Source organism: Microcebus murinus, chromosome 2 (assembly GCF_040939455.1).
Source record: "Microcebus murinus isolate Inina chromosome 2, M.murinus_Inina_mat1.0, whole genome shotgun sequence".
In the NCBI taxonomy this organism is placed as follows: domain Eukaryota; kingdom Metazoa; phylum Chordata; class Mammalia; order Primates; family Cheirogaleidae; genus Microcebus; species Microcebus murinus.
The window spans coordinates 83292762-83317174 of NC_134105.1; the positions used below are offsets into that span (position 1 = coordinate 83292762).

Sequence of the window (24413 nt, forward strand, 5' to 3'; positions counted from 1 at the left end):
GTGTAGTATGAAAGTGATCACTCCATATATTTGAGAAATGAAATATCTGTTGAATAAATTTAAATTTTGGTGTAATAGATACCCAGAAAGTAAATCACACAATTATATTTTACCTTTTCACCTTTAGATCCCTTGAGACCTCTGACACCATCTGCTCCCTATGGAATAAATTAGAAGTATTAAGTAACTATCACATTTCACATTAAAAGTAAATAATGTGAAAACAATTTAATAATTACCTTTACTCCCCGGGGGCCAGGGTAGCCAATAGGACCCTGTGGGCCAGGAGGACCCTGAAAAAGATTCATTGCAATTTAAACATCAAATACATTGAAAGAGCTACTAATTTATGTACCTTAATTTTAGCAAATAATCAACAAAAATGTAGTATTTTTCTACTATTAATACTTGGTAAAGATTTCTTGTAGTTTTCCCTTTGTTTCTAGAGGCAGATATGATGAACAAAACCATATAATGACTAGCACTACCTACTCCAAACTTATTAAACCATATATTCATGCTAAAAATAGATATTTAAATGGCCTAAGACAAATATTATAAGTATGTAAAATAATGTAAACAATTGGGTAATTAATAACTAAGTTTTTTCACCTGAAAAAATATGTTATGCTCAATGTCTACAGTAAACAGTTATTGATTAACCAACAGGATCAATAGTTTCTAGTAGAAAATTTGTATAAATTTGTAAAATTTACATCATCAAGAATATGATCAAAATTATAAGTATATTCCAGAGCTGGCTTTATTTCTCTACTCCCTTAAGGGAACATTATATAAAATATAATTTATAATTTCTGCAGTAATGCTGAAACTCTTAATGTTATTTTAGACAAATCCCAAACTAACAACTCTAAACAAAAATGATCCTACCCCTGCTACTGTAATCCAAAGTCATCCTAACATTGAATATGCTTTTATTATATTTCAGTTAGATATTTTAATAACTATTGTTCCTAAATGTAATATCCTCTCAGCTAAAAGATACCAGAAAGTCATAAGTAATAAAAAAATTGGGTTAATAATAAAATTACCTAAGCAGTTTAATGATATTTGATAATTCCAATTTCAGTGTTTTATGATATTATCATTTACTCCACATATAATATATACATAGAATGTGGATCTATTCCTGATCATGAGAATATTTTTAAAAAATGAAAAACACAAGCTAATTTATAAAATTATTAATACAAAATTAAAAGTTATCTATCTAAGGCACGTGTTTATTATACCAAAAATATAATGATTCCTATTTAAATGTTAAGTTCTTTAGAAAGCAGACATATATATAGGGAGAGATAAAATATTTTCTGGTGTTTATTTTCTAATACATCTCTAAGTGATCAAAGAAGAATATATTATGGAGATAACCAAATTAAGGTAACCTTCTCTTAAAGATAAATTGACAGGACATGGAAATGGCTACTTTGAAACCTACCAGAGCACCCTTTTCTCCAGACTGGCCTTCTTTTCCAGGATGACCCTATATTTAGCAAAAATATATACTGATCAGATGCAATATTAATGGCATTTGATAAAACTATGAAATGGTTCCTTTTGTTTTAAGTCTATTTAGATTTTACTCTCTAAGTTTCAAAAAATATTGAACACTTTTGCATCAGTATACATGGCTTAAAATAACATTGGAAACTATGGTATTTGGAAGTATACATAATAAGTTTTTATTTGATGGATGTATGTTTCATCAAATTCATAATGCATTTGAGAAGGCTTGGAAAAAGGACATGAAACAATACATACCATTCATTAACAATTCTATCTGTTTCAAGTAGAGTCTCAAATAAAGGCAATTAGATTTCTCTTATGTTTTGCATATTGATCAAATTATTTTACATGTACCTTCAAAAGGCAATTAAGGCATATGTGTGGGACATCTGAAAATATAGCAAGATCATAAATAAGGCAGAGTGAGAAATTTTGTATTCTAGCTCTCAAAAATCTAAATAGTTTGAAGAGAAAAGGAATCCATAAATCACAATTTTTTTAATAACAACTATAGAGAGTACATAATTATATGATTTATTACTATGTGAGAGGAAATAATAAATGTTGCTATATTTCCAGAAAAGGAGGAAAGGCTGAGGAATTTTCATGGAAGATATCTGAGAAAATTTATGAATGGTAAGGAAATTCATCTGAACACTTAGAAAGAAAACAGGTACTTTGGAAAGAAGAAGAGGTTGGAGTTGAGATTTCTATGGAAAAAAATAGACATGTGGAAAGGTAGAGTGAGAGAAAATCTAGAGCATGCTGAGGAAATGTGATTGAACCTATTTTCCTGTAGCTATTTGTTCATGAAGAAGTACGAAAATATGAAATTCTGGAAAAGTTCTGACCTAGAGTGCCAGATTGAGTTTATGCAAAGGCAATTGTGAGCTTACTAAAGAATTTACAATATGGAAGTGATGTAATAGTATTTTAGAGAGATCACTGTTTAATTACTGGCTCAATTTGTTTTTACTAACTTTATACATTCATTTCTAAAACATAGGTAAAAAGATATTTTTGAAAATAACGTTTAGAAATGTTAATAATCAGCTAGCTGTTACTTACAGGAGGCCCATCGGCACCAGGAAGTCCACCAAGCCCTGGTTTTCCTTGCGGTCCCTTATCAAATATAGAAAGAATATTTTATTTTAAAATAATGAAAATAATGAAAATTCTGGTTTGTACATATACTGTTAACAAAATTTTTGAGTCACTAACTACTATTTATAAGTAACAAAGATGTAAATAAATTTTTAACATATTATGTGGAAGAAATGGTATATAAAGATAATTGAAAACTAGATTTAACATGCCAAAAATATGCCTTTTTAGTCTGCTTAGTAGTCGTAAATACAACCTTTTTTTAAGTTAGTTTTTGAATATCACAATAGACTAGAGCTTAGAGAATAAACAGAAAACAATATACTTTTAGAAATCCATTGATTTATATTGTTGAGGAGGTAACCATTGGATAAAATTTCATTAATAATATCAATAAGTGCAAATTTAAAAAATTACATAGTAACATTGATTTAAGAAATATGTTACAGGCCGGGCGGGGTGGCTCACGCCTGTAATCCTAGCTCTCTGGGAGGCCAAGGCGGGTGGATCGTTTGAGCTCAGGGGTTCGAAACCAGCCTGAGCAAGAGTGAGACCCCGTCTCTACTATAAATAGAAAGAAATTAATTGGCCAACTAATATATATAGAAAAAAATTAGCTGGGCATGGTGGCGCATGCCTGTAGTCCCAGCTACTCGGGAGGCTGAGGCAGGAGGATTGCTTGAACCCAGGAGTTTGAGGTTGCTGTGAGCTAGGCTGACGCCATGGCACTCACTCTAGCCTGGGCAACAAAGCGAGACTCTGTCTCAAAAAAAGAAAAAAAAAAAAAAAAGAAATATGTTACAGTGTGATAGTTATTCATAGTTTCTTCATTCATGAAGAAAAATAAATCTATTTGGATTTTAAAAGAACATTTCCTAATATGCAACTAACAAATAATAACAAAGTACCAATTCTGCAGATCATTCTACACCCTGTTTAACCACAAAGGATTTCAAATCTCATTTAACTTTCCCAAAGCTCACTTTGGACCATGGCAGAAATATCACTTTAAGAAGCAGGCCCTTTCCTGGGAGAAAAGTAGGCAGTCTGCTGAGACTATTAACTTTATCAGTTCCTTAATACCAAAAGCATTATTGTTTACTGGTCAGGTTATTAACCAGGATTTTGAAAAAATAGAAAAGACAAGGATATATCAGCAAGCATAAATGCTAGACACGGTTTAAGGTTTTTCCATTCTCGAAGAGTATTTAGGATAAGCATTGTATTCACCTTGGCTAATATTACAGAATTTTATAAGAAAGCCTCAATTAAATCAGTATAAAACAAACAAGCAAAAACCCTTACAGGTAACCTTTAAATTCAGCAATTCATATTTATAACTGAAATTAATTATATATCATTTAAAGAACTTAAAAATTTCAATCTTCTTCGCCAGTCTGCAAAGTCATATTCAGTCAGGTAACTTAACACTATGTAATAATTATTATATAACATTAAGTTTTTGATGGCATCATTTTGCCTATCACATTACTTTTTGTTCTCAAGACAATGGATTTATTTCTTCAAAACAAAATGCAATGCACAAAGAACTATTACATCAATAATTATTATCAGTGGATGTGATATTTTTATGGCAATAACCTCGTGGACAATACTACACAAATTTTTTTGTGTTGTTATATATTTGAGGGTAGACAAGATATATTAAAACTTTTGTACTATAACATGATTTTTAAGTCAAATTAAAATCAAATATCTCTTTAAAATAGAAGTTTCATGACAACAGAATGGTTTGTCTGCTTTCTTAACTGCTTGCTGCTTCCATGGAGAGGGAGGAATAAAATCGAATGAATATCATAGGCTTTAGATTTTAACAAAATAGTAGAAATTATTGAGTGTGTCTACACACTATCATAAATAATTTATGTGTATTATCTACATTCTCAAAGAATTTCTTGAAATATTATCATCTAAGAGTTTAGGTAAATTAAGCAATGTTAATATGTGACAGTGTTGTAATCTGAATGAACCAAGGGCTGTACCCATGACTTCAAATTCCCTTCCTTTAGTATTTATTTTGTGTCTTGCTATTTCATACTGGGCTCATAGAGTTATACAACATCAAATTTGTTTTCTGTAAAGCAATTATTATATGTATGATTTAATTTTTAACTCATAAATAAGAAGAAATATTCAGTATATTTATTTTTAAAATAAAATAAACAATGATTTTGTTGTGTATGCACTAGATTCAGAAAAAAATAATTGAACCATTTTAGTTCATTAATTTATACTTTATGAAATATTTTATCACAAATATAACAAAAGCACAGGCTATAATAACTTATGACAAAAGCCATAAAAGTTCTTGAATATTAAAAATATATGACACTAGTTAAATTATATTTAAATGTTAGTTTATATCATGATATAATTTTTAAAAATTACTGTTCCCCAAATCTTAGGAGACAAGATTGTTGAGCAGAATAAATAGATCATAGATTATCATAAAAATATAAAAGTAATAATTTTTACATTTTAATATAGATACAATGCAAAATATGCAGTATAGATGCATTATAATTAAAAGATGTTTCCCTCATGTTCTTGAGTTGTTTTATCCTTTTGATGGAAAGGGATTGTCTTTAAACCTACAAGCTTAATATGTTCAGATCAGAGACAGAAGCAGTATATACGTAGGACAGCTCTCTAGTTACCAACATTAAGTGCTGTGAACCAGATCCTATATTTTACCTCTGGCTCAGCAAAGGGAATTCAAATATAACAATTTTCTCTAAGAGCAAATTCTTCTTAATAATCCAGTGCATACATGACAAAATCGTAGTAAAAAATTTAATAGGTGCATGTTTCAAGTACTATTATAATAAATACAACATGCTTATGATGAGCTACTCTAAAATATTAGATTGGCCCAGATTAACATCTTTGATCTAAATTCTAAAGCAAAGATTTAAAATCACCTTTAGAACCAAACATCTGCAACTATATAGAAAACATCCCAGAAAAAGGTACTTTAATGAGTACTTAAATCTGGTACGTTAACTCTTACAACTGAGTAATAAGATATTATTAGAAGAGTACCACAGGATTTGAATAAATATTTTACCAAATAGGTAGGTTATAGAAATGGTCAATAAGCACATGGAAAGATGTTCAAATCACTAGTGATCATAGGGAAATGCAAATTATAACCACAATGAGATACCATTTCACACCAAGAAGAATTGACATAATCAAGAAAACAGATCATAACAAGATATTAGTGAAGATGTGGAGAAACTAGTACCCTCATACATTGCTGATGGCAAGAAAAAAATGGTGCAAAAACTTTGAAAAACAATTTTGGAAACTTCTTAATTTAAACATAAGTTTGCCACATGACCCAGGAGTTCTACTTCTAAGTATATACCAAAAAGGAAAGAAAGCATATCTACACTAAGACTAGAATACAAATATTCACAGCAGTAATATTTTATGGACCATAGCTAAAAAGTTTAAACAACCCATATGCTATCAACTGCTGAATAAGTTAACAGAACCAGGTATATTCAGTCGATAGAATGCTATTAGACAATAAAAAGGAATAAAGTACTGACATATGTATACTACAACATAGATAAACCTCAAAAACATTATGCCAAATAAAGGAAGTCAGATAAAGGTCACTTACTTTATTTATTTATATGATTAAAACCGTGTATTAAATTCATTCATATATTTCATTCATATGAAACATTCAGAAAAGGCAAATCCATAGAGACAGAAAGTAGATTAGTTGTTGTCTATATCTGGGATGGAAACGAGGACTGCAAATTGACACAAATATTTTTGTGGAGTGGTATAAATAAATAGTCTAAAAGTTAGATTGTGGCACAACTTTGTAAATTTACTAAAAGTCATTGACTTGTGCTTTTAAAACAAGTGAAATTTTACAGCATATAAATTATATCACAATAAAGCTGTTAATGGTTTTTTTAAAAAATTGATATGTTCATAGAAATCAACAAAAATAAGGAGGAAAAAGGTGTTAGAAAGAACCAGCTACCAATTGTGTTGTATCTACAGGGAACAATATATTACTCAGGGAATTTGGTAGAGGAGATCAGGGGAAAAGACATCTCTTTAATTAGAGATTTATTCCTGTTTTGATCCAGACATTGAGTTATTAACGAGAACATCATTTGCCATTCATACATGAGAAATGTTGACAGTGACAACCTCACAATTTTCCCTTAATCAGATCTTGCTATGAACCCTTTGTCACAAGCAAACCTAATTACATTTTTCAAATAATGAGAAAGAAAAGAGAATGAAAATAAAGACAAAACATCCACTCATACCAGAACATTTTTGAAATTAATATAGCTGAGAATGTCACATTTGGAAGCTATCCAAATGGTAACTGAAATTTTATCACTCATAGTTTAAAGATGTATGCATGAATGCTTCCCACACTGTACTCACATGGTTTAACTCCAGATCAATTCCTTATGTGCTGAGCCACCTAGATATCTTAACCGAAACAGAAGGCAGGCCTTACACCGCCTAAGGTTGTTAACCCCAGACTTGTTTATCAGGTATTATTACTAGAACAACAGAGTAACTTACTTTTTCACCAGGGGGACCAATGGGACCTTGTGGACCAGGAAGACCCTATTTTAAAAGAATTTATTTCATATGTCAGGAATCACATCACAAGAACATACTTTTAAAATAGTAAATTATTAGCTCTCTATTGCACATGACGTGAATTATAAAAATCTATACATATCCCCCACACTCCCCGAAGAGTTTTGGAACACTATGAGGAGTTTTACACAAGCTACTCTTTTTGCAAAGGGACTGCAATGTGAAGCTATTCAGAATTCTCCTGCAGGTGTGGCTACTTGTCCTAGCATTCCCTAAACACTAAATGACTCATTTTTCTCTCGGGGAAAAAAGGAGCCTCTGCAAGTTTGCTCAAATAAAAAAAAATAAAAAAAAAAAAAGGAAAAATACATCTTCTTACAGTCACATTTTAAACATTGTTATCCATACACAGAAAATTTTGAGGCTGTCAATTTTCTCTTGATTAGATAACCATTTTACCCCAATGATTTCAAAGGAGCTCAATGGCCTTAGACTTACTTGAGGTCCTGGGTTTCCTTGCTGACCTGGAGGTCCAGGCTCCCCTTGGGGACCCTACCATAGGAAAATACAAAGAGTCTTTAATATGGCTATTACACAAAATATGGTTTTTTTCTTCTCAATTAAGAACTAGCCCCCAAACCAGTTTTCCCTCAAAGGAATTTGGAAAATATTGCAAAGTTTTAATGCTAGCAGTAATTAATGTATTTACCAAAATGTAAGCAATCTTTACATTTAGCATCAAAAATGGTTTGTTAGTATTCAGATTCAAAGATGAATTATGTTATGGACATTTGATACTTACCATGTTCCCTTTTGGTCCTGGGGGGCCATCTATACCAGCCATGCCCTTCAATGAAGAAAATAGTATGTACGGTTGTTTATAAATTTAGATGCTAAAACAAAAAATCAAAAAGACTAATCTAATAGCATGATACCCACTAGCCTACGATGACTAAAAATTATTTTAGGATTCAATGGAAACATGAAAATGGCAAGACCTATCCTCTGGTATCCATGTCCACATTGGAGACAATCTAGCAACATTTCCCACTGCATGCTGGAGATTCAACATGAAAACTATGAGATAGATGACCAAGTGGAAAAAAAAAAAAAAACAAATGGGGGAGACAATGGTCAGTTATGGAGCATCATTAGATCTTACAACATAACAAGGCAGTAAACTCTTAGCTATCTACTAAGAATTTTAATGACCTAACAGCTTTAAAGATTTTGGCAACAGGTTTTCCCTAGAAAATCCTGAAAGTCTCCAGCAATACATACAGGCTGTCCTGGTGGTCCTGGCGTTCCCCTCGGTCCCAGCAAGCCTCGTGGACCCTAGGAGGAACAAGAGAGGATGTCTTCATAGGAAATACCCTTAAAACATGCCTCTTCCACTGAAGAAATTCTAAGGTAACGTTTAGAGTAAAAATATTTGCATATCTTCTCTTAACATTCTGAAAGTGATATTTAAAACGCCATGTTTATGATGCGTAAATATGTAGTGTTTATACTGATCCAAAAGCCAAAATGGATAACAGTGAGTCTTTAGTACAAAAACTGTGTATCTTTCAGTCTATCAATTTACATATTCAGAACCAAGGAAATGTTTAAAATAGGAAATGGTTTAATACTTTAAATAAGGCACTTTTGAATGGCAACACTGAATCTTAGTATTCAGTCAGAAAGACAATACATATAGAATAGTCTGGAGTCTCATTTATTTTACATTTAGGCAAATTCCATCTTGATATAGCATCCATTGAGGGATAGAAACAGACAGATGGATAACTATATATGCAGATTAAAGAAAGCATTCTTTTTTTTTTTTTTTTTTTTTGAGACAGAGTCTCGCTTTGTTGTCCAGGCTAGAGTGAGTGCCGTGGCATCAGCCTAGCTCACAGCAACCTCACACTCCTGGGCTTGAGCGATCCTTCTGCCTCAGCCTCCAGAGTAGCTGGGACTACAGGCATGCGCCATCATGCCAGGCTAATTTTTTATATACATATCAGTTGGCCAATTAATTTTTTTCTATTTATAGTAGAGACGGGGTCTCGCTCTTGCTCAGGCTGGTTTTGAACTCCTGACCTTGAGCAATCCGCCCGCCTCGGCCTCCCAGAGAGCTAGGATTACAGGCGTGAGCCACCGCACCCGGCAAGAAAGCATTCCTGAGAGAAGAGTTCTTAAATTATTACTATTTGCAGATTGTCTCTCCTCCCATTTTTATTCCCCCTTCTTCACCTGCTTACCTTCTTTAACTTCTTTAGAAAAGTCAATACAGTAATTTACTGTCTCTCCCATTTGCTTGAACTTATTTGACTTGACAGTCTGGGATGTGGCAAATTGAGACTGAAATTAGGCCTGTTTCTTTTGTTCGCTAGCTTTGAGTAAACCTTCCCAGTTCAGTTTCCTAATTTATAATAGTCAATGGAGAAAAACAATATAATTCTTATATTTGGTATATACTAAGTGCCTCATTCTTCTGTTTCTTCTGGTAATATAATATAATAATATAATATAATTCTTCTGGTAACATAAAATATGTTATGAGCTATTGATGATAGAAAACAAACAAAAGAAAGAAAACAAAGAAATGGCCACAAAAACTAGGAAAGTTAGCTAGTTTTGGCATGTAACATTTTTAATTAAAGATGTGACATTCCACATTTTTCTCTCAATTTTCCAAGATTTTTTCTATGACAAAAGAGGAGTTCTCTTTATATTTTTTTACATGACAATTATCTGGTTAGCTTAGGTATGACTGCGATATTTACCTGAGTTTATTATTGCTTTTATATGTGTGATACCAGACACTATTACTCAAAAACAGAAATATTGTTATTTAAAAAGAAACAAAGAAAGTTGCTTACAGCTTCACCTGGAAGACCCCTTGGTCCTATTTCTCCATCTTCTCCCTGTCATTGCCAAAATGAACAGGAGGGTAGAGCATTTAGACAATGCATCATTTCAACACGATTTTGTTCTCTTATGTTTTAATTTTAAATATTTATTTAAAAAATTTAAAAAGTCTTAATATACCCTCATTCCATCATCACCAGGAGGACCTGGAGGACCTTGGGGACCTCGTTCACCCTATTAAATAAATATGAATATGATTAGCATATGAAATAAGCAGAATGTTTACAAGTCTATCAGGTAGCCATCCTAACCAAATATAACAGGGCATTTGGCAAGAAAAACTTATGTTTTATTTGCTTGCCTCAGAACACTTCACAGATTAATTATAATTTCACAACTTTAACTGGCTTTACATATTAGTATGCTAGGAAAAATATTCCCTCAATTTTCAATGCAAAAAGTTTATATAAATACCTAAAATAATTTTCAGACATTTAGTTATTACAAAGTAACCATTTAGAAATTATTTTACTAAAAATTGTTTTAAACATGAAAACACTTTGGTGATTTTACCTACATATTTTCTACTTCTAAGTAATTTATATTAAATCAGCACAACTCACAAGTACTAAAGGAATTTTGGATTTTTTAAAAATGACAAAATTATTTATTAATCTTGACGTGTTAGGCATACACTAGGTCAGGTGTCCTCAAACTATGGTTCGCAGGCCACATCGGGGTGTTTTTGCCCGTTTGTTTTTTTACTTCAAAATAAGATATGTTCAGTGTGCATGGGAATTTGTTCATAGTTTTTTTAAAACTATAGTCCAGCCCTCCAACGGTCTGAGGGACAGTGAACAGCCCCCTGGGGACAGCCCACTGTTTAAAAAGTTTGAGGACTCCTGCACTAGATATTTGGCTAAACATTCACAGAGTCCTCTTTTCTTTTTCCCTTTTTTTTCTTCTCCAATTTACTTGAAATTTGTCTTAACTTCTGGTAAAGAAAGCAGTGAAGATCCAAAGCTGATCTTTCTTTGAGAAATTGTCTCTTTAATTCCCCACTAAATATATCTACTGGCTTGCTATTCAGCATGGTGCTTTATTTAGTCTTAGCAAATTATAAGCTCTGGCATTGGACTGAAAGCTCATATCATCAAAAAGAAATTATATAGTGTCCAGTATATTATTATATTAATGACAGACTAACTACAGATGTTTTCTTTGGGGTATATTTCCACAGACAATAATGTAAAGGGGAAATTAAGACAATTATCAAAAAACTAGAGTAAAATTAAATATCCACAGTAGCTCTTCTATAAATGTGATATTTTCTACACATATGTACATAAAGATTCCATGTCAATTTATGTTTGTGTACAAGGAATATTTTAGTGCCTGAAAATAATCAAAGAACTTACAGTGATGGCACATGTAATGTTACCTATCTTTCTCCAAGTATCTATTAGATATTATATATACAAATTGATATTCTTCTTCTGATTTATTAAAGTATATCAATTTAAAAATATTTCATAACATCCCAATTATTATTATCTCTGAATAAAAAGTAATAAATGTATCTTACCCTGTGACCTTTGTCACCAGGCAGACCTGGAAGTCCATCAAATCCTCGATCTCCCTGTAAAACCATCATCATCATCATCATCATCACATGCCCAGTGTAAATATGTACTGTAATTCATATTCAGAAATTTTATTGTAAAATATAAAATTTTCCAGGGTGGATTGACATAAAAAATCTGAATATGCAAATATATGAGCTCCTGACCTTTGACCCAGGTTCTCCTGGCATTCCTCTTCCTCCATCAGCACCTGGACGCCCCTGATAATGCCGAGAACATCATTAAACAAAGGGATTCTTACCAGCAGAGAGTAAAAGACCACAAAATAATTGATCATTGCAGATGCCCTCAAAATACACAATGAAAATATGCCATACCCTTTTTCCAGGTTTTCCCGTTGGACCAGGAGGACCCTGGACACCTCGAGGGCCCTATAGCAAAAAATCATCATAATTAAATCATATTATAGATTTCTTAATCAATAAATTCAATGAAATTGAGAGATCTGGTTTTAGAAAATGTTATTGATATCTTCTTAACTGCACCTTAATGATTTAAACATAGGAAATTATTTTTGTGTAAAAGTTCAGATAAAGTGAAAAAAGACATCAATTTTTCTAAATGGCTTCTTATAAAGAAAGATCATATTACTTATTGAGTCCATATGTCGACATGTGATTACGTATAAACAAAAAAATAGAATGGGGTATATTAAACTTTAAAAATATCCTCAATTACTCATTTTATTATCAAAACCTTGGGGTTTTACATTTTCCTTGACAGAACACACTCTTAACCATCCATCCTATTTCTCTTCTCTTTCCAATCCCCTTTCCTTCACCATTTTCTTCATTTTTTGAATATTCTCTCCTCGATACTTCTTTCATTGCATGTATCCATGTTGGATTGCAATTGCTTTTTCTTATATCTGAATCCCCCGTTAGATTGTTAACTGCTATGGTCTTTGACTAAATCCATTTTTGTGTTTTTTTTTCCATTAAATACCTACAATTTAGCACAGTGGCTGGCACATGTTTCTTCTATTATCTACAAAATGCTGAGGGATAACTTGTAAATCCCTAAAGCAAATACTGACTGGCACCATGCTATATCATATTGAAGGTTAAAAATTCTCAATGCATTATTTTTGTCTTCAGTAGCAGTACAACATAATGTATCAAAATACACCTTATGTGGGGATCAAAATAAATTTAAATTTTAAAATTTTAAAATAAATAATTTTAAAATAAAATTACACAGCTAATAATAGATCAAATGTAGTTCCAGTATAAATATTATTAATAGATAGGCCTTTATATTTAACTAACTACATATCCCTTTTAAAGTTAATTTAAACGAATATGCATAGAGTAAGCATAGCAGAAAAATGGAACCCACATTTGAAAATATAGATTATTTTTATGATCACCATAATCTGTTCATTCTAGAAATAAAAAATAAGAATTGTCTAGTAATTACAGGTTAAAGAGTATAGCTTTTATTTATTTTTTTTTATTTTTTGAGACAGAGTCTCACTTTGTTGCTGGGCTAGAGTACCACGGCATCAGCCTGGCTCACAGCAACCTCAAACTCCTGGATTCAAGTGATCCTCCTGCCTCAGCCTCCTGAGGAGCTGGGACTACAGGCATATGCCACCATGCCTGGCTAATTTTTTCTATTTTTAGTAGAGATGGGGTCTTGTTCTTGCTCAGGCTAGTCTTGAACTTTTGACCTCAAGCGATCCTCCAGCTTCAGCCTTCCAGTGTGCTAGGATTACAAGCATGAGCCACCATGCCCAGTCAAGAGTATAGCTTTTAAAAAATTTATTATAGTGAGAAGACTCTACCCTGAACTCTAAATGGAAAGCAAGGGGTAACAATAACAGAACAAATATTTTTAATTTTTAATGAAAATAATTCCTCATTTGATTTCACATCTCTTTCTTTGAATTTAGGAAGTTAGGAAAAACTGCAAAATCCAAGAAAACTATAGCATGTTTTCAGTTTCAGGTGTATTATAAAGAGAAGAGTTTGATCAAAGAGTTCACAAACTTTGCAAAAGAATAGCTCCCTAGATTTTCATGTAGTGTAATTTCAATATTTTTATGCAATTCCCAGTTAACCTGAAAATGCTTTCCATCCTTTTATACTAATGTTAATCAAGCATAAAAAATAAGGCTGCCATATCCCACATCACCCAAACACCTTTATCAGTTTTCTCTGGATATCTTTCATTTTAAAATAAATTGTGGTGTGTACATACAATAGAATACTACTCAGCAACAAAAAAGAAAGCTCTATAGAAGCATTCATCAACTGTGATGAATCTCAAAGGCACTATGTCAAAGAAGCCAGTCTGGAAAAACTGCATAATGGATGATGTTCTTTTTATGATATTCTCGAAAAGAAAAGACTGTAGTGATAAAGAACAAAGAACAGATCAATGGTTGCCAGGTGTTAAGAGCTGGGGAAGATATCACTATAGAGTGGTGACACCAAGCAGTTGGTGTCATACAACTATTCTCTCTACTGATGATTGCTGTGGTGGTTATAAAGAATATATATATTAATATAAATGCTATGATTCAATTTTATTATAATTTTTCAAAAATATAATTAATTTAAAAAGAAGAAAAGAATTAGTGGATGGTCACTTGACAGGCCCAATTTGAATTTATAGTTTTTTAATATATCAGAAGCATTTTCATTTAAAAATAAATGTATGGCCGGGCGCTGTGGCTCACGCCTGTAATCCTAGCTCTTGGGAGGCCGAGGCGGGCGGATTGCTCGAGGTCAGGAGTTCAAAACCAGCCTGAGCGAGACCCCGTCTCTACTATAAATAGAAAGAAATTAATTGGCCAACTGATATATATATTAAAAAAAAAAAAAAAAAAATTAGCCGGGCATGGTGGCGCATGCCTGTAGTCCCAGCTACCCGGGAGGCTGAGGCAGAAGGATCACTCGAGCCCAGGAGTTTGAGGTTGCTGTGAGCTAGGCTGACGCCACGGCACTCACTCTAGCCTGGGCAACAAAGTGAGACTCTGTCTCAAAAAAAAAAAATAAAATAAAAAAAAAATAAAATAAAAAAAAATAAAAATAAATGTATGTTAAAAATACATTACTTTTTGGTTTTCTGTTTTGTAGAATAAGTACGTTCCATAATGCGATGGCTCTACCTACTTATCATCATTAAGCAAAAAGTAGTATTTTTTAATTTGGCACCATGAAAACATAATCTAAGATCATTCCTAAAATTTCAGCTTAAATGTTCACAATTTCTCTTAATTTCCTCAGCTCTATGAAGGTTCCTTTAATTATACTAGACATCCTTTTTGAGATAACGAGCTACATTTACCCTCCACAGAAAACATGGTTGTAAGGCAGCACCAGTATAAGTACGACCACAATTGTTTTGCTCTGCTGCACAATCTCCTGCCAACATAGAATTCTGAAGGTCTATATCTTTCAGGCCTATCCAACTCTAGTTTATTATCTTCTTATTATTTAAATTAACTAAGTTATTGGTAGTCAACTGGTCACTCAGGATTTCTGAATTTAAAGAGGTGATGTGGGTTTAAAGATAATGTAAATAATTACTCATAAAACAAACAGGAGACACTTCAATTGCTCTACTAGAGAAACTAAAGAATAAAAGAACAATATTTTTTTTCTATTTTTTACCTGTGGACCTGGATCACCACTCTCACCTTTGGCCCCAGATGAACCAGGCCCCCCCTGTGGAGAAAAAGTAAGAATTTAATAATTTAATTGACTAATTCCCTAACCACTTTTATCCTACCATTTTCACTTGAAATAAGTAAACATTTTAAAAAATATATTTAATCCTATTAATATGATCTCATTAATACAATAAAATGTTCAAGTTCTTTTATTAAAGTATGTCTCTTCTCAGCATACTAACTGTATTCCAGTCAGTGAATTATATTTAAAGGTCTATATTTTATGTTTAACTATACAGAAGCCAAACTCATCAAATCACATTGAAATTTTCTTTAATGTATATCCCAACAGAACACTTATGATAATCCATAGGCCTGATTTATCACTACACTGTGGTGTAGTACTAGAGTAACACACCTTTACCAAATCAGGTACGTACTGAATTAATTTATATTATACAATAAGAATTTGACAAAATGTTACTGCTTTTATACTCAGATATTTCTTAGATACTGAACTGTATAGCAATAAAGTGGCAAGAAAAATACCTTTGCTATCATTATAATTGTCCTAAAATAATGTCAAAACATTTTTTCCCAGATTGCTTTGTATTTTCCCCCAAGAATCAGTCTTTATAAGAAACATTTCTTAAGAACATTTACATAATTTAAAAGGTGCAACTAAGACCTGGCAACTTAACCAAAAATATATATATATAAAATTGTTTTCTAAAGAAGTCATGAGTTTTAAAAATAAATAGTAGGCCATTCATATTACAAAAAAATTTTAGAAAATTAAAAATGAACATGGTGATTATAGTTACTTCATGCTGAAATACTACGTGTTGTTAAAACATTTCTGATTTATTTAAATTCATATACTTTCTATTAAATTGTGCATTGTATAAAAGTATTATATAACAAAGATTAAAGTTATACTAAGTTTGAAAATGTTAACTATCGCCTTCCAGTGTCTCCTAAGTAAAAAATAACTATTGACATGACTCCCAAGAAATACATAAAGTCAAGCAGCATGAATTTTCTAATCTTAAAAATTAGAAGAATGATGACTTTTAAGCTTCTAATCAAGAATTCTTGCAACTAAATTACCGTAAGAGAAAAACTGAGTGCCTACATTAAATCAGATTATTAATATCTGAATTAAATGCAATTACAGAACACTCAATTTATTTTTAATTAACTCACTGCATTATATCCTCTGTATATAAGCATTACCTACTCAACATAATTACTCCAATAATTAACATATTAATAATAAATATATAAATAAACATAATAAATAATAAAACACTAATACTCAACATAATTACTGAAAATAATTACTTTGCCCCAAACACTTATTCAAAAAATCATCACACAGTATGATTGACAGTAACAGAATAAGAAAAAAATGCTATTTTCTACATTTCCTGTGTATTTTATGTTATAATCCTCCATTTGTTTACATAAACCATTGGATAAAAATAATTGTATAAAATAATTTTTCATTGGAAAATGTATATTTTTATGTCAAAGTATTGATGTAGACTTTCCTTTCTAAGTCAGAATGTGTAAAATATTTTAGACTCTATAATTAACTGATATTTGACTAATAATTTGATGTTTTGACATAAACATCAATTGTGCATGTTTTTGGAAAAAATACAAGAGAAAGTATTGAAAAAACATGATGTTTTTCTCTCAATACCTCTCTTTCATATTTAAGGGAGCTAAAACTTTCCATAACAAAGAGATAAGTATAAAAAATTAATCTTGGCTATGACATTGAGAATGTGTACATGGTTGTCAATGTTTTCTCTTTGACAACATGTTGCAGAATACTAGCCCTTAATGGTTGTTTGGTAAAAATAAGAATTACTAATCTAATGTGTATCTATTGGTTTCGCTTATCACTGTCCTTAGCCTCTATAGATTGATTTGCTTGTGTTTGTCAAGATTACAAATAATGAAATTCCTTTGGATAATACAGTTTCAGAGATCCATGACTGATATTTGAAATTATGTAGTATATGGCAGTGTTTCCCAAACATGTTTGCCATAGGAATCAACCTGGTGCATGCATTAAAAATACAGTTTATTTAAAAATACAGTTCTGGTCCCAAACCTGAACCTACATCAGAGTCTCAAGTTCAGGGCCCCAGGAATTCTTATCTTTAATAAAATACCCATGTAATTCTTCTTCCCCCAAATTTTGCAAAACAGTAGCACACTGCTTACTTTCTTCAGTTATGTAAATTTGAGTCACTAACAAGCAATTAAATGTTAACTCTGTTTTCTCATTTGTTAAGCATCATAGAATCTTCCATATTCCTTATCACATTTTAAAAGCAGAATAGTAAAAATACATGATAAACACTTGATAATGTGTTTGGAAGTGTGTGTAATTAAAATTATGTGAAACATCTTATCAGAATGTATGTCCTACATGAGCTCATATTATTGAATGCAGAGTCCTTCAAAATACATAGTGTTATAAAATTTCAAGACTGAATTAGGCAAATATGTTTATGGAGAACTATATATCAAATGCTTGAATAAAATACATGAAGAAAACTATTTGTCCTCCTAATATGATCAGTAAAGCAAATTAAATAATTAGAAGACTAAGTATTTGTTTATATTTGAACACTATAGTTTTGTTATAATTGTCTACTAAATACATCACAAATAAGATTTTAACTTTCAGAGTAATAGAGCCTATAAATAGATTTATTTGCATAAAACATACTGAAAGCAGATGAAAGCATATGAAAGCATAGTAGAAAATAGCTGTTTATATTGAAAATCAAATACAACATAAATTATTTATTCTGTTAATTTTAAAATACATGATAATCCTGGTTTGAATCCTACCATGTTCTCGCTTCAAGAAAAAATATGGTTTGGAAAGTTTCATTGTGTTTTCCGTGTACACTGCTTAACATTTGGTAACTTTCAGTATATTTGAAGATTATTTTAGAAAAACTATTTGAATTACGTTAGCTTGTTATCATGCTTGTCAGGAAAATATAATACATCGTCATTTTACGAGAGTCTCTAAAAGAAAAAATAATTTTTCTAATATCCGAAGCATCTCATGGCATATGGGAAACAATTTGCACTTTAAACCAAGTATCTTGCTTGCCCTTAAGGTTGTGTAATGATTTTCCCTGGCCTCAAATATATTTTTTAAATGTAAACTCTGTTTAATATAATTAAATCTTGAGAATTTAATATAAAATTACATTTTGTTAACTAGATAATAGGCAAATAATTGATCATTATAGTTTGAGAAATTAATAGTTTGACATGTGACTCAGTTATATTTTTTATTTTATTTACTTGATTTAAAAACTCTTCATTGAATCCTTTTCATAAAAATATACTGAAAACCTAATTGAAAGAGATTTTTTTTTAAATGGAATCAATAACATGAATAGATATATGTATACTATTTTTCACCACCCAGAGATATGCACAATGCCTAGCAGAAGTTGTGCAGGGAACTACTAGTGTGGAAATCTTAAAATATATTATCTTTTTTTGGGTAACCTACCACAGGACCTGGTCTTCCAGTTAGACCCATTGGGCCAGGTGGGCCCCTCAGAGCAATCTAGAAAACAAAATATATCAAGTTCAGTAATGTGCCCCTGGAAGGGCATATTAAAGCATAATATTCAACTGTACAAGGTATCCTTCAATAACACATGATCAATACAGGTATAATAACTATGTGCTAAAAAGAGTGCCAGGTTACAGAAGAATTACAAGTTTCTAGAATGACAAAAGATCTAAATAAGGATCAGACATTTTTTACATTACTTTAACATATATACAGTATTATAATATATATAGTTATGATTTAATCAATAATAAAAGTTAAGAGATCTTAGAACAACAAATCTGACAATAGTTGATTGTTTTCTATTCTGAATTTACTTCAGAATAATGTGTAGTCTTTTTCTTTTAAATGTATAGGCACAATTCTCATATAAAATATTTTTGGACGTGAACAATTTGAGGATGTTTAAGTAAAATTTTTCTATGAATATTTTAGGAAAAATTATAACTAAAGCCAGACAGCACAAAGCAAAATTGGTCAGGATGTGTTATAATATGTGCCTTTAACAAATCTCAAATGTAATGCTATATAGAAGAATACATTTATTTTGTATAATCATAGGCATAATAAACTGATGACATGCACTATTGTTACACCGAATATTAGAAATGTGAAATTAGCATACTTGAAAAGCTGAAATACACAGTACATAAGACAAAAATTTGATAGATGTTAAATTAGTATGGTGTGCTATTTTCAAATATTAGAGAGTTCAAAAGATGAATACTTAGATTTATCACAAAAGATATAAAAAATAATACTGTAATAGAAATAAATGCAAAATCATATTAGAAAAGTGCACAAGATGAAAACAGTAGGATCTCCAAAGTTTCACTACTGACTCACCATGAGATTTTTGACAATATACTTCTTAATCCTTGAGATTAAATATCTGAAAAATTGGAATTATAATGCTTGCTACCTATTTTTCAAGTAGGTTAAGAGGACTAATAAAATGAGGAATTCAATAGCCTCATAAAATATTTCAGTTCAAATAATTTACCTTAAAATTGTTCAAAATAATATAATTTATAAAATAAATTATAGAAATAATTAATGAATTATTTTAAATATTTTTAGATTTGTATCATGTCAAGTTCTAATAAACAAATATTTAAATTTTTCATTACCATCATACATGATGTATCCAAATAATGATATCTTTTTAGATTAACAGACTTAGGAAATACATATACAAACATTGAGAGTGAATTACAGTTCTTCACTTATGTTTTCAGATGTTTTATACATTCATAAATTCATGATGATGAATAAAAAGTTATTGCAGAAATAATTTATAGTGGTTAGGAAGTGGGTAACCATATCCATACCAACCATAAAGCCTTCATTTCTTTCTTCCTTAAAAGGAAAACCAATACTATGAAAAAAAGTATTATATGACTTTCGATTCCTTTCTGGTCCATTCTTTTAAGTTTCCTATGTACATTTTAATTGCAAGGAAGTTAATTAAAAGACACAAATGTAATTATATGTTTTATTACTCTACAGACAGTGGAAGCTTTCAACTGACAAAAGAATTTTAAAGTGAAGATGTGTCCATATTAACTGAATTTTGAAAAAATATTATAGATTATGAGTATTAAAGTTTTAGATATACATTTGAAGGTTACTTTCATATACACAAAACTCTAAGATATTTATAATAATTTTCTGGATTATCTGAGATATCTTAAATAATTCAGAAAATTAATAGAAACAAACTTTATTCTCTTAATTTTCTTAAGTCATCAATTATTGACATTATTAGCAGAGTAAAACTAGATGTGAAAGATAGGAAGTATAGTTGTATGTAAATCATTAATTTTGAAAAAAAAATAGAAATTTTGTGTGTTGTGGTGGGAGACTGCCAGAGTTATATATGGTAATACTGCAGGGGTCAGTTCTTTAACTGTAATATTCAATTAATAAATACCACTACTAGAAAAATAAGTATAATTTTAGCATGTTTCCAATTATGTATTCAATATACTATTCAGAAGTATTTATCTTGTTCATAATGGTAGTATCTTCCATATGCATACACAAATACACACACACACACACACACACACGCACACGACACAGAATAAGTTTACAGTAATACATCTTTATTCTTTCTTACCCGAGCTTGCTGAAGAATCGCCTGAGCCTGAGCTTCCTGAGCAGAGATGGTTGGTCCTTTGGAACTATCACCACCGTAACGAAACTTGGAAGAGAGATAACATAAATAAACTCAAAATTAGCCTTTGTCAAATATGTCAAATTTGGTGCCTTAATCACTAGATAAAAACCACTTACTTAAAATGGTGGGATTTTATAAAAATCCAAAGTCCATATGTCATGAGACATAGATTTTTTTTTTTAAATTTCTTCTACCTTTTGTAGAAGTTTTCTACCTTATCTGTTTTCATTTGCAGAAGAAGAGACTAAAATTTTTTTTCAATTTTAAAATCTATAATCTCTGAAACTCTGGAAGCAACCCTCATGCCTTTTTTATTTGTACAAATGTTACTCATATTATTGATTTATTGATAAACATTCTAAACGTACTAAGTTCAGTAATGGTTATAGATCAATCTCTATCTCATTGATCAAAACTTTTAGAATCTTCATGAACAGATGAAATTTTCCTTGAAATATATTTATTTTGTTCACCCATTCTTAAGTAATTATATTATAAAATAGACCCTTGCTAATATCATTACATAAAATTCTAAAGTTCCAATTTTAACTCAAAATGCAGCATGAGTCATTTTTTTTCACTCTAAATAGTTATTCCTTGAAGCTTTACTGCATTTAAACTGATAAATACATTTTTTTTCTCCACAGTACTAGGGCAACCTAAATTTTGTGAAGAAATCTTATGGTAAAGCAAATAAGCTTTTAGTGATAAAAACTGACACAACAGATGTATCTTCTTTAAAAAGATGCAACTACAGTCTGTATAGTGATAAATAGTGTATTAATATTTTGTAAAATAACATATTAAATGCATGTTAATGGTATAACTCAGAGAAAACCACATGACTATAAATATTAATAAGAAAAAATATTTTTCTAAAAGTGTAATCAAATAATAAAACCTAAATTCTAATGTATAGAGTGATATTCACCAGAATTTTATTTGTTAAAATTTCCTTTAAGTTTTACAAGCTCAAAGGCTGCTTGATTTCAAGTACCTCTACCTCATAGAATGGATTTCAGTTGATTGTTCTGCAATATAATTCAACAATATTTTTCAGAAATAAGATGACAAGATATCAAGTCATCTTTGTAACAATATAAAACATACCGGTAGCATCAACATAGTACCAGGAGGACCAGGTAGACCATCAGCCCCTGGTAAGCCAGGACGTCCTGGGGGGCCCTAAATAAATAAATGAAATAATCAAAATCAGTAAAAATAAAACAATAAAATTTGTTAGAAGTAAAATAACTCATAATAACACAAATCTACATTATTTAATTTGCATTTGCCCTCTATACCTAATTTAATCTCCTTTTAGTGAGTATGCCTAGAAAGGATTGTATTTCATTGCACTAGCTTTAGATAATTTTAGTAATGCTTGGTTATAATATATAATCAAATTATGATATGAATCTTGCTCAGAGATTACTTACAGCCTCAAACTGTGTAAGACAATAAGTTCATATATATTTTGGGGAAGTCAGTGTGAGAAAAACAAGTAATTCAAGTTTGGTTTTTATAGTTAGGTAAAAACAGAATTTAAGTAAAAAATGAAAGTTTTATTTAAAATTAAGGAATAAGTTTAAGGTATAATTATTATTTAAACAGATACTTAAGCATTATTTATTTAATAGATTATTTAAATAGATAATTTAAGTATCTATTTTCAAGATAGATACTTGAAAACAATCACTAATCTTAACATGTTAATTTTAATCACAGATAATCACTAATTTATTTTGAATGCTTACTGATGAAATATACTCAGTGTGTATACGTGCAAGTATATATGCATGCAGACGTAAAAGTTTACTCGTGACTGTGGTGTCTAGAAATTCAAGTTATGTATGTGATTACAGGGATTATTAAATATATAAAGTATGCACCTGTGCATGAGTATGTGACTCATAGATACAATCAATCTTTCAATGTAAGGAAACATTTCCACCTAGCCCAGTCATTCTTGGGGGAAAGGAGGAAAATTCTAAAATTAATCAATAATTAGACACAAAAAGATACAACTTAAACCATGTACTTGATATAAAAAAATGCAGCAGAACTTTCAAATGTGAATTTTTTATAAAAGTTAATTCTTAGAAAAAAGTTAACATTGATTTTAGACTTCTAAGATTATATTTCATATAAAATATTATATACGGAGATTCTCTATTATCTTTAAATAACTTTTAAAGTAAGTTCCAAAATGGCTTCTATACACAAATCACTCTTTTAAATACTAACAAATCTAGCTCAATAGGGAAAATTTCTCTTTAATAAAGTATTTTCTAAATAGGTAAGATCATTTGTATATATGTGTTGAGGCACAGTGTAAAGAGATGAATTTATAATAAAAAATAGGGGTTTAAGGTCAATAAATTACAGAATACAAAGAGGTCATGAAAATATGGTAGAATTCAAAAATAAGAAAATATAAACTGAAGTGATTGTATAGATGAGATTAAGAAGGCAGACCATGTAAGAAAAACTATCTTATAAATTTAAAATAAAAATTATATAATGTTTGCATAGTATACTACTTATGTCCTTTAACTTTAAATAGCTCTCAGCCATAATTTCTGAAATATTTAAAAATCTTCCTTCCTTAAAATTTAAATTATAAAGACTTTTGCCATCTTTAAATTGAAAATATATAAAAAGTATAAGCCATTTACATCACTGATCCACTATTTTTACAAAGTTATTGGTTGCTCAAGGATGAGGAAAAAAGGGAAAAATATTTTACAAGAAGAGTTTGGAGAGGCTCAAAACAATGAGATATTTCATCATGTAACCCAAGACTTGACCTTCAAAGTAGACCTTAGGTTGATTAATTCATTCTAACAGCATGAAGCTAAATATCAGTGGGAATGCCTGGAAAATATGTCTGGAATTCAAATTTGAAGAATGGAATCTAATGTAATAAGTTCATATCAATATAGAAATCAGCTGAGAACAAAAGTTTGCTTACTAACTATACCATAGATAAGTGCGCATTCCTTACCCTCACTTGAAAATAATAGTTTAAAAAGTTAACTGAAATGTGCAACATTGATTTCATAGACTTCACACCCATACCCCTCCCATCTCCAAAAAGGATAACATGTTAAACTCGTGGAATATTGTTAAATTATTTTAATCTGTGTTATGTGCTTTTGTAATAAGATACCCTTTCACTTACCCTATCGCCAGGATCACCAGGGGGTCCAGAGGGGCCTTGCAGACCTGGGGGACCCATAAGACCCT

The 24413-nt window shown here is 30.6% G+C and overlaps 1 protein-coding gene across 2 annotated transcripts in view; it reads right to left on the reverse strand.

The window, feature by feature from the left end:
* The window catches only part of COL11A1 (collagen type XI alpha 1 chain), a 204631-nt gene that overhangs the window by 109138 nt on the left and 71080 nt on the right, over window positions 1-24413 (reverse strand). For both annotated transcript variants that reach the window (XM_075999901.1, XM_075999900.1), the window contains exons 11-28: window positions 24349-24411; window positions 22275-22349; window positions 21105-21188; window positions 18917-18973; window positions 15362-15415; window positions 12059-12112; window positions 11888-11941; window positions 11684-11737; window positions 10279-10332; window positions 10110-10154; window positions 8524-8577; window positions 8045-8089; window positions 7741-7794; window positions 7222-7266; window positions 2596-2649; window positions 1460-1504; window positions 240-293; window positions 114-158 (exon numbers count right to left, since the gene is read on the reverse strand). In XM_075999901.1, coding sequence (XP_075856016.1) covers window positions 114-158; window positions 240-293; window positions 1460-1504; window positions 2596-2649; window positions 7222-7266; window positions 7741-7794; window positions 8045-8089; window positions 8524-8577; window positions 10110-10154; window positions 10279-10332; window positions 11684-11737; window positions 11888-11941; window positions 12059-12112; window positions 15362-15415; window positions 18917-18973; window positions 21105-21188; window positions 22275-22349; window positions 24349-24411 — 990 coding nt within the window. The remainder of the gene's footprint in view (window positions 1-113; window positions 159-239; window positions 294-1459; window positions 1505-2595; window positions 2650-7221; window positions 7267-7740; window positions 7795-8044; window positions 8090-8523; window positions 8578-10109; window positions 10155-10278; window positions 10333-11683; window positions 11738-11887; window positions 11942-12058; window positions 12113-15361; window positions 15416-18916; window positions 18974-21104; window positions 21189-22274; window positions 22350-24348; window positions 24412-24413) is intronic.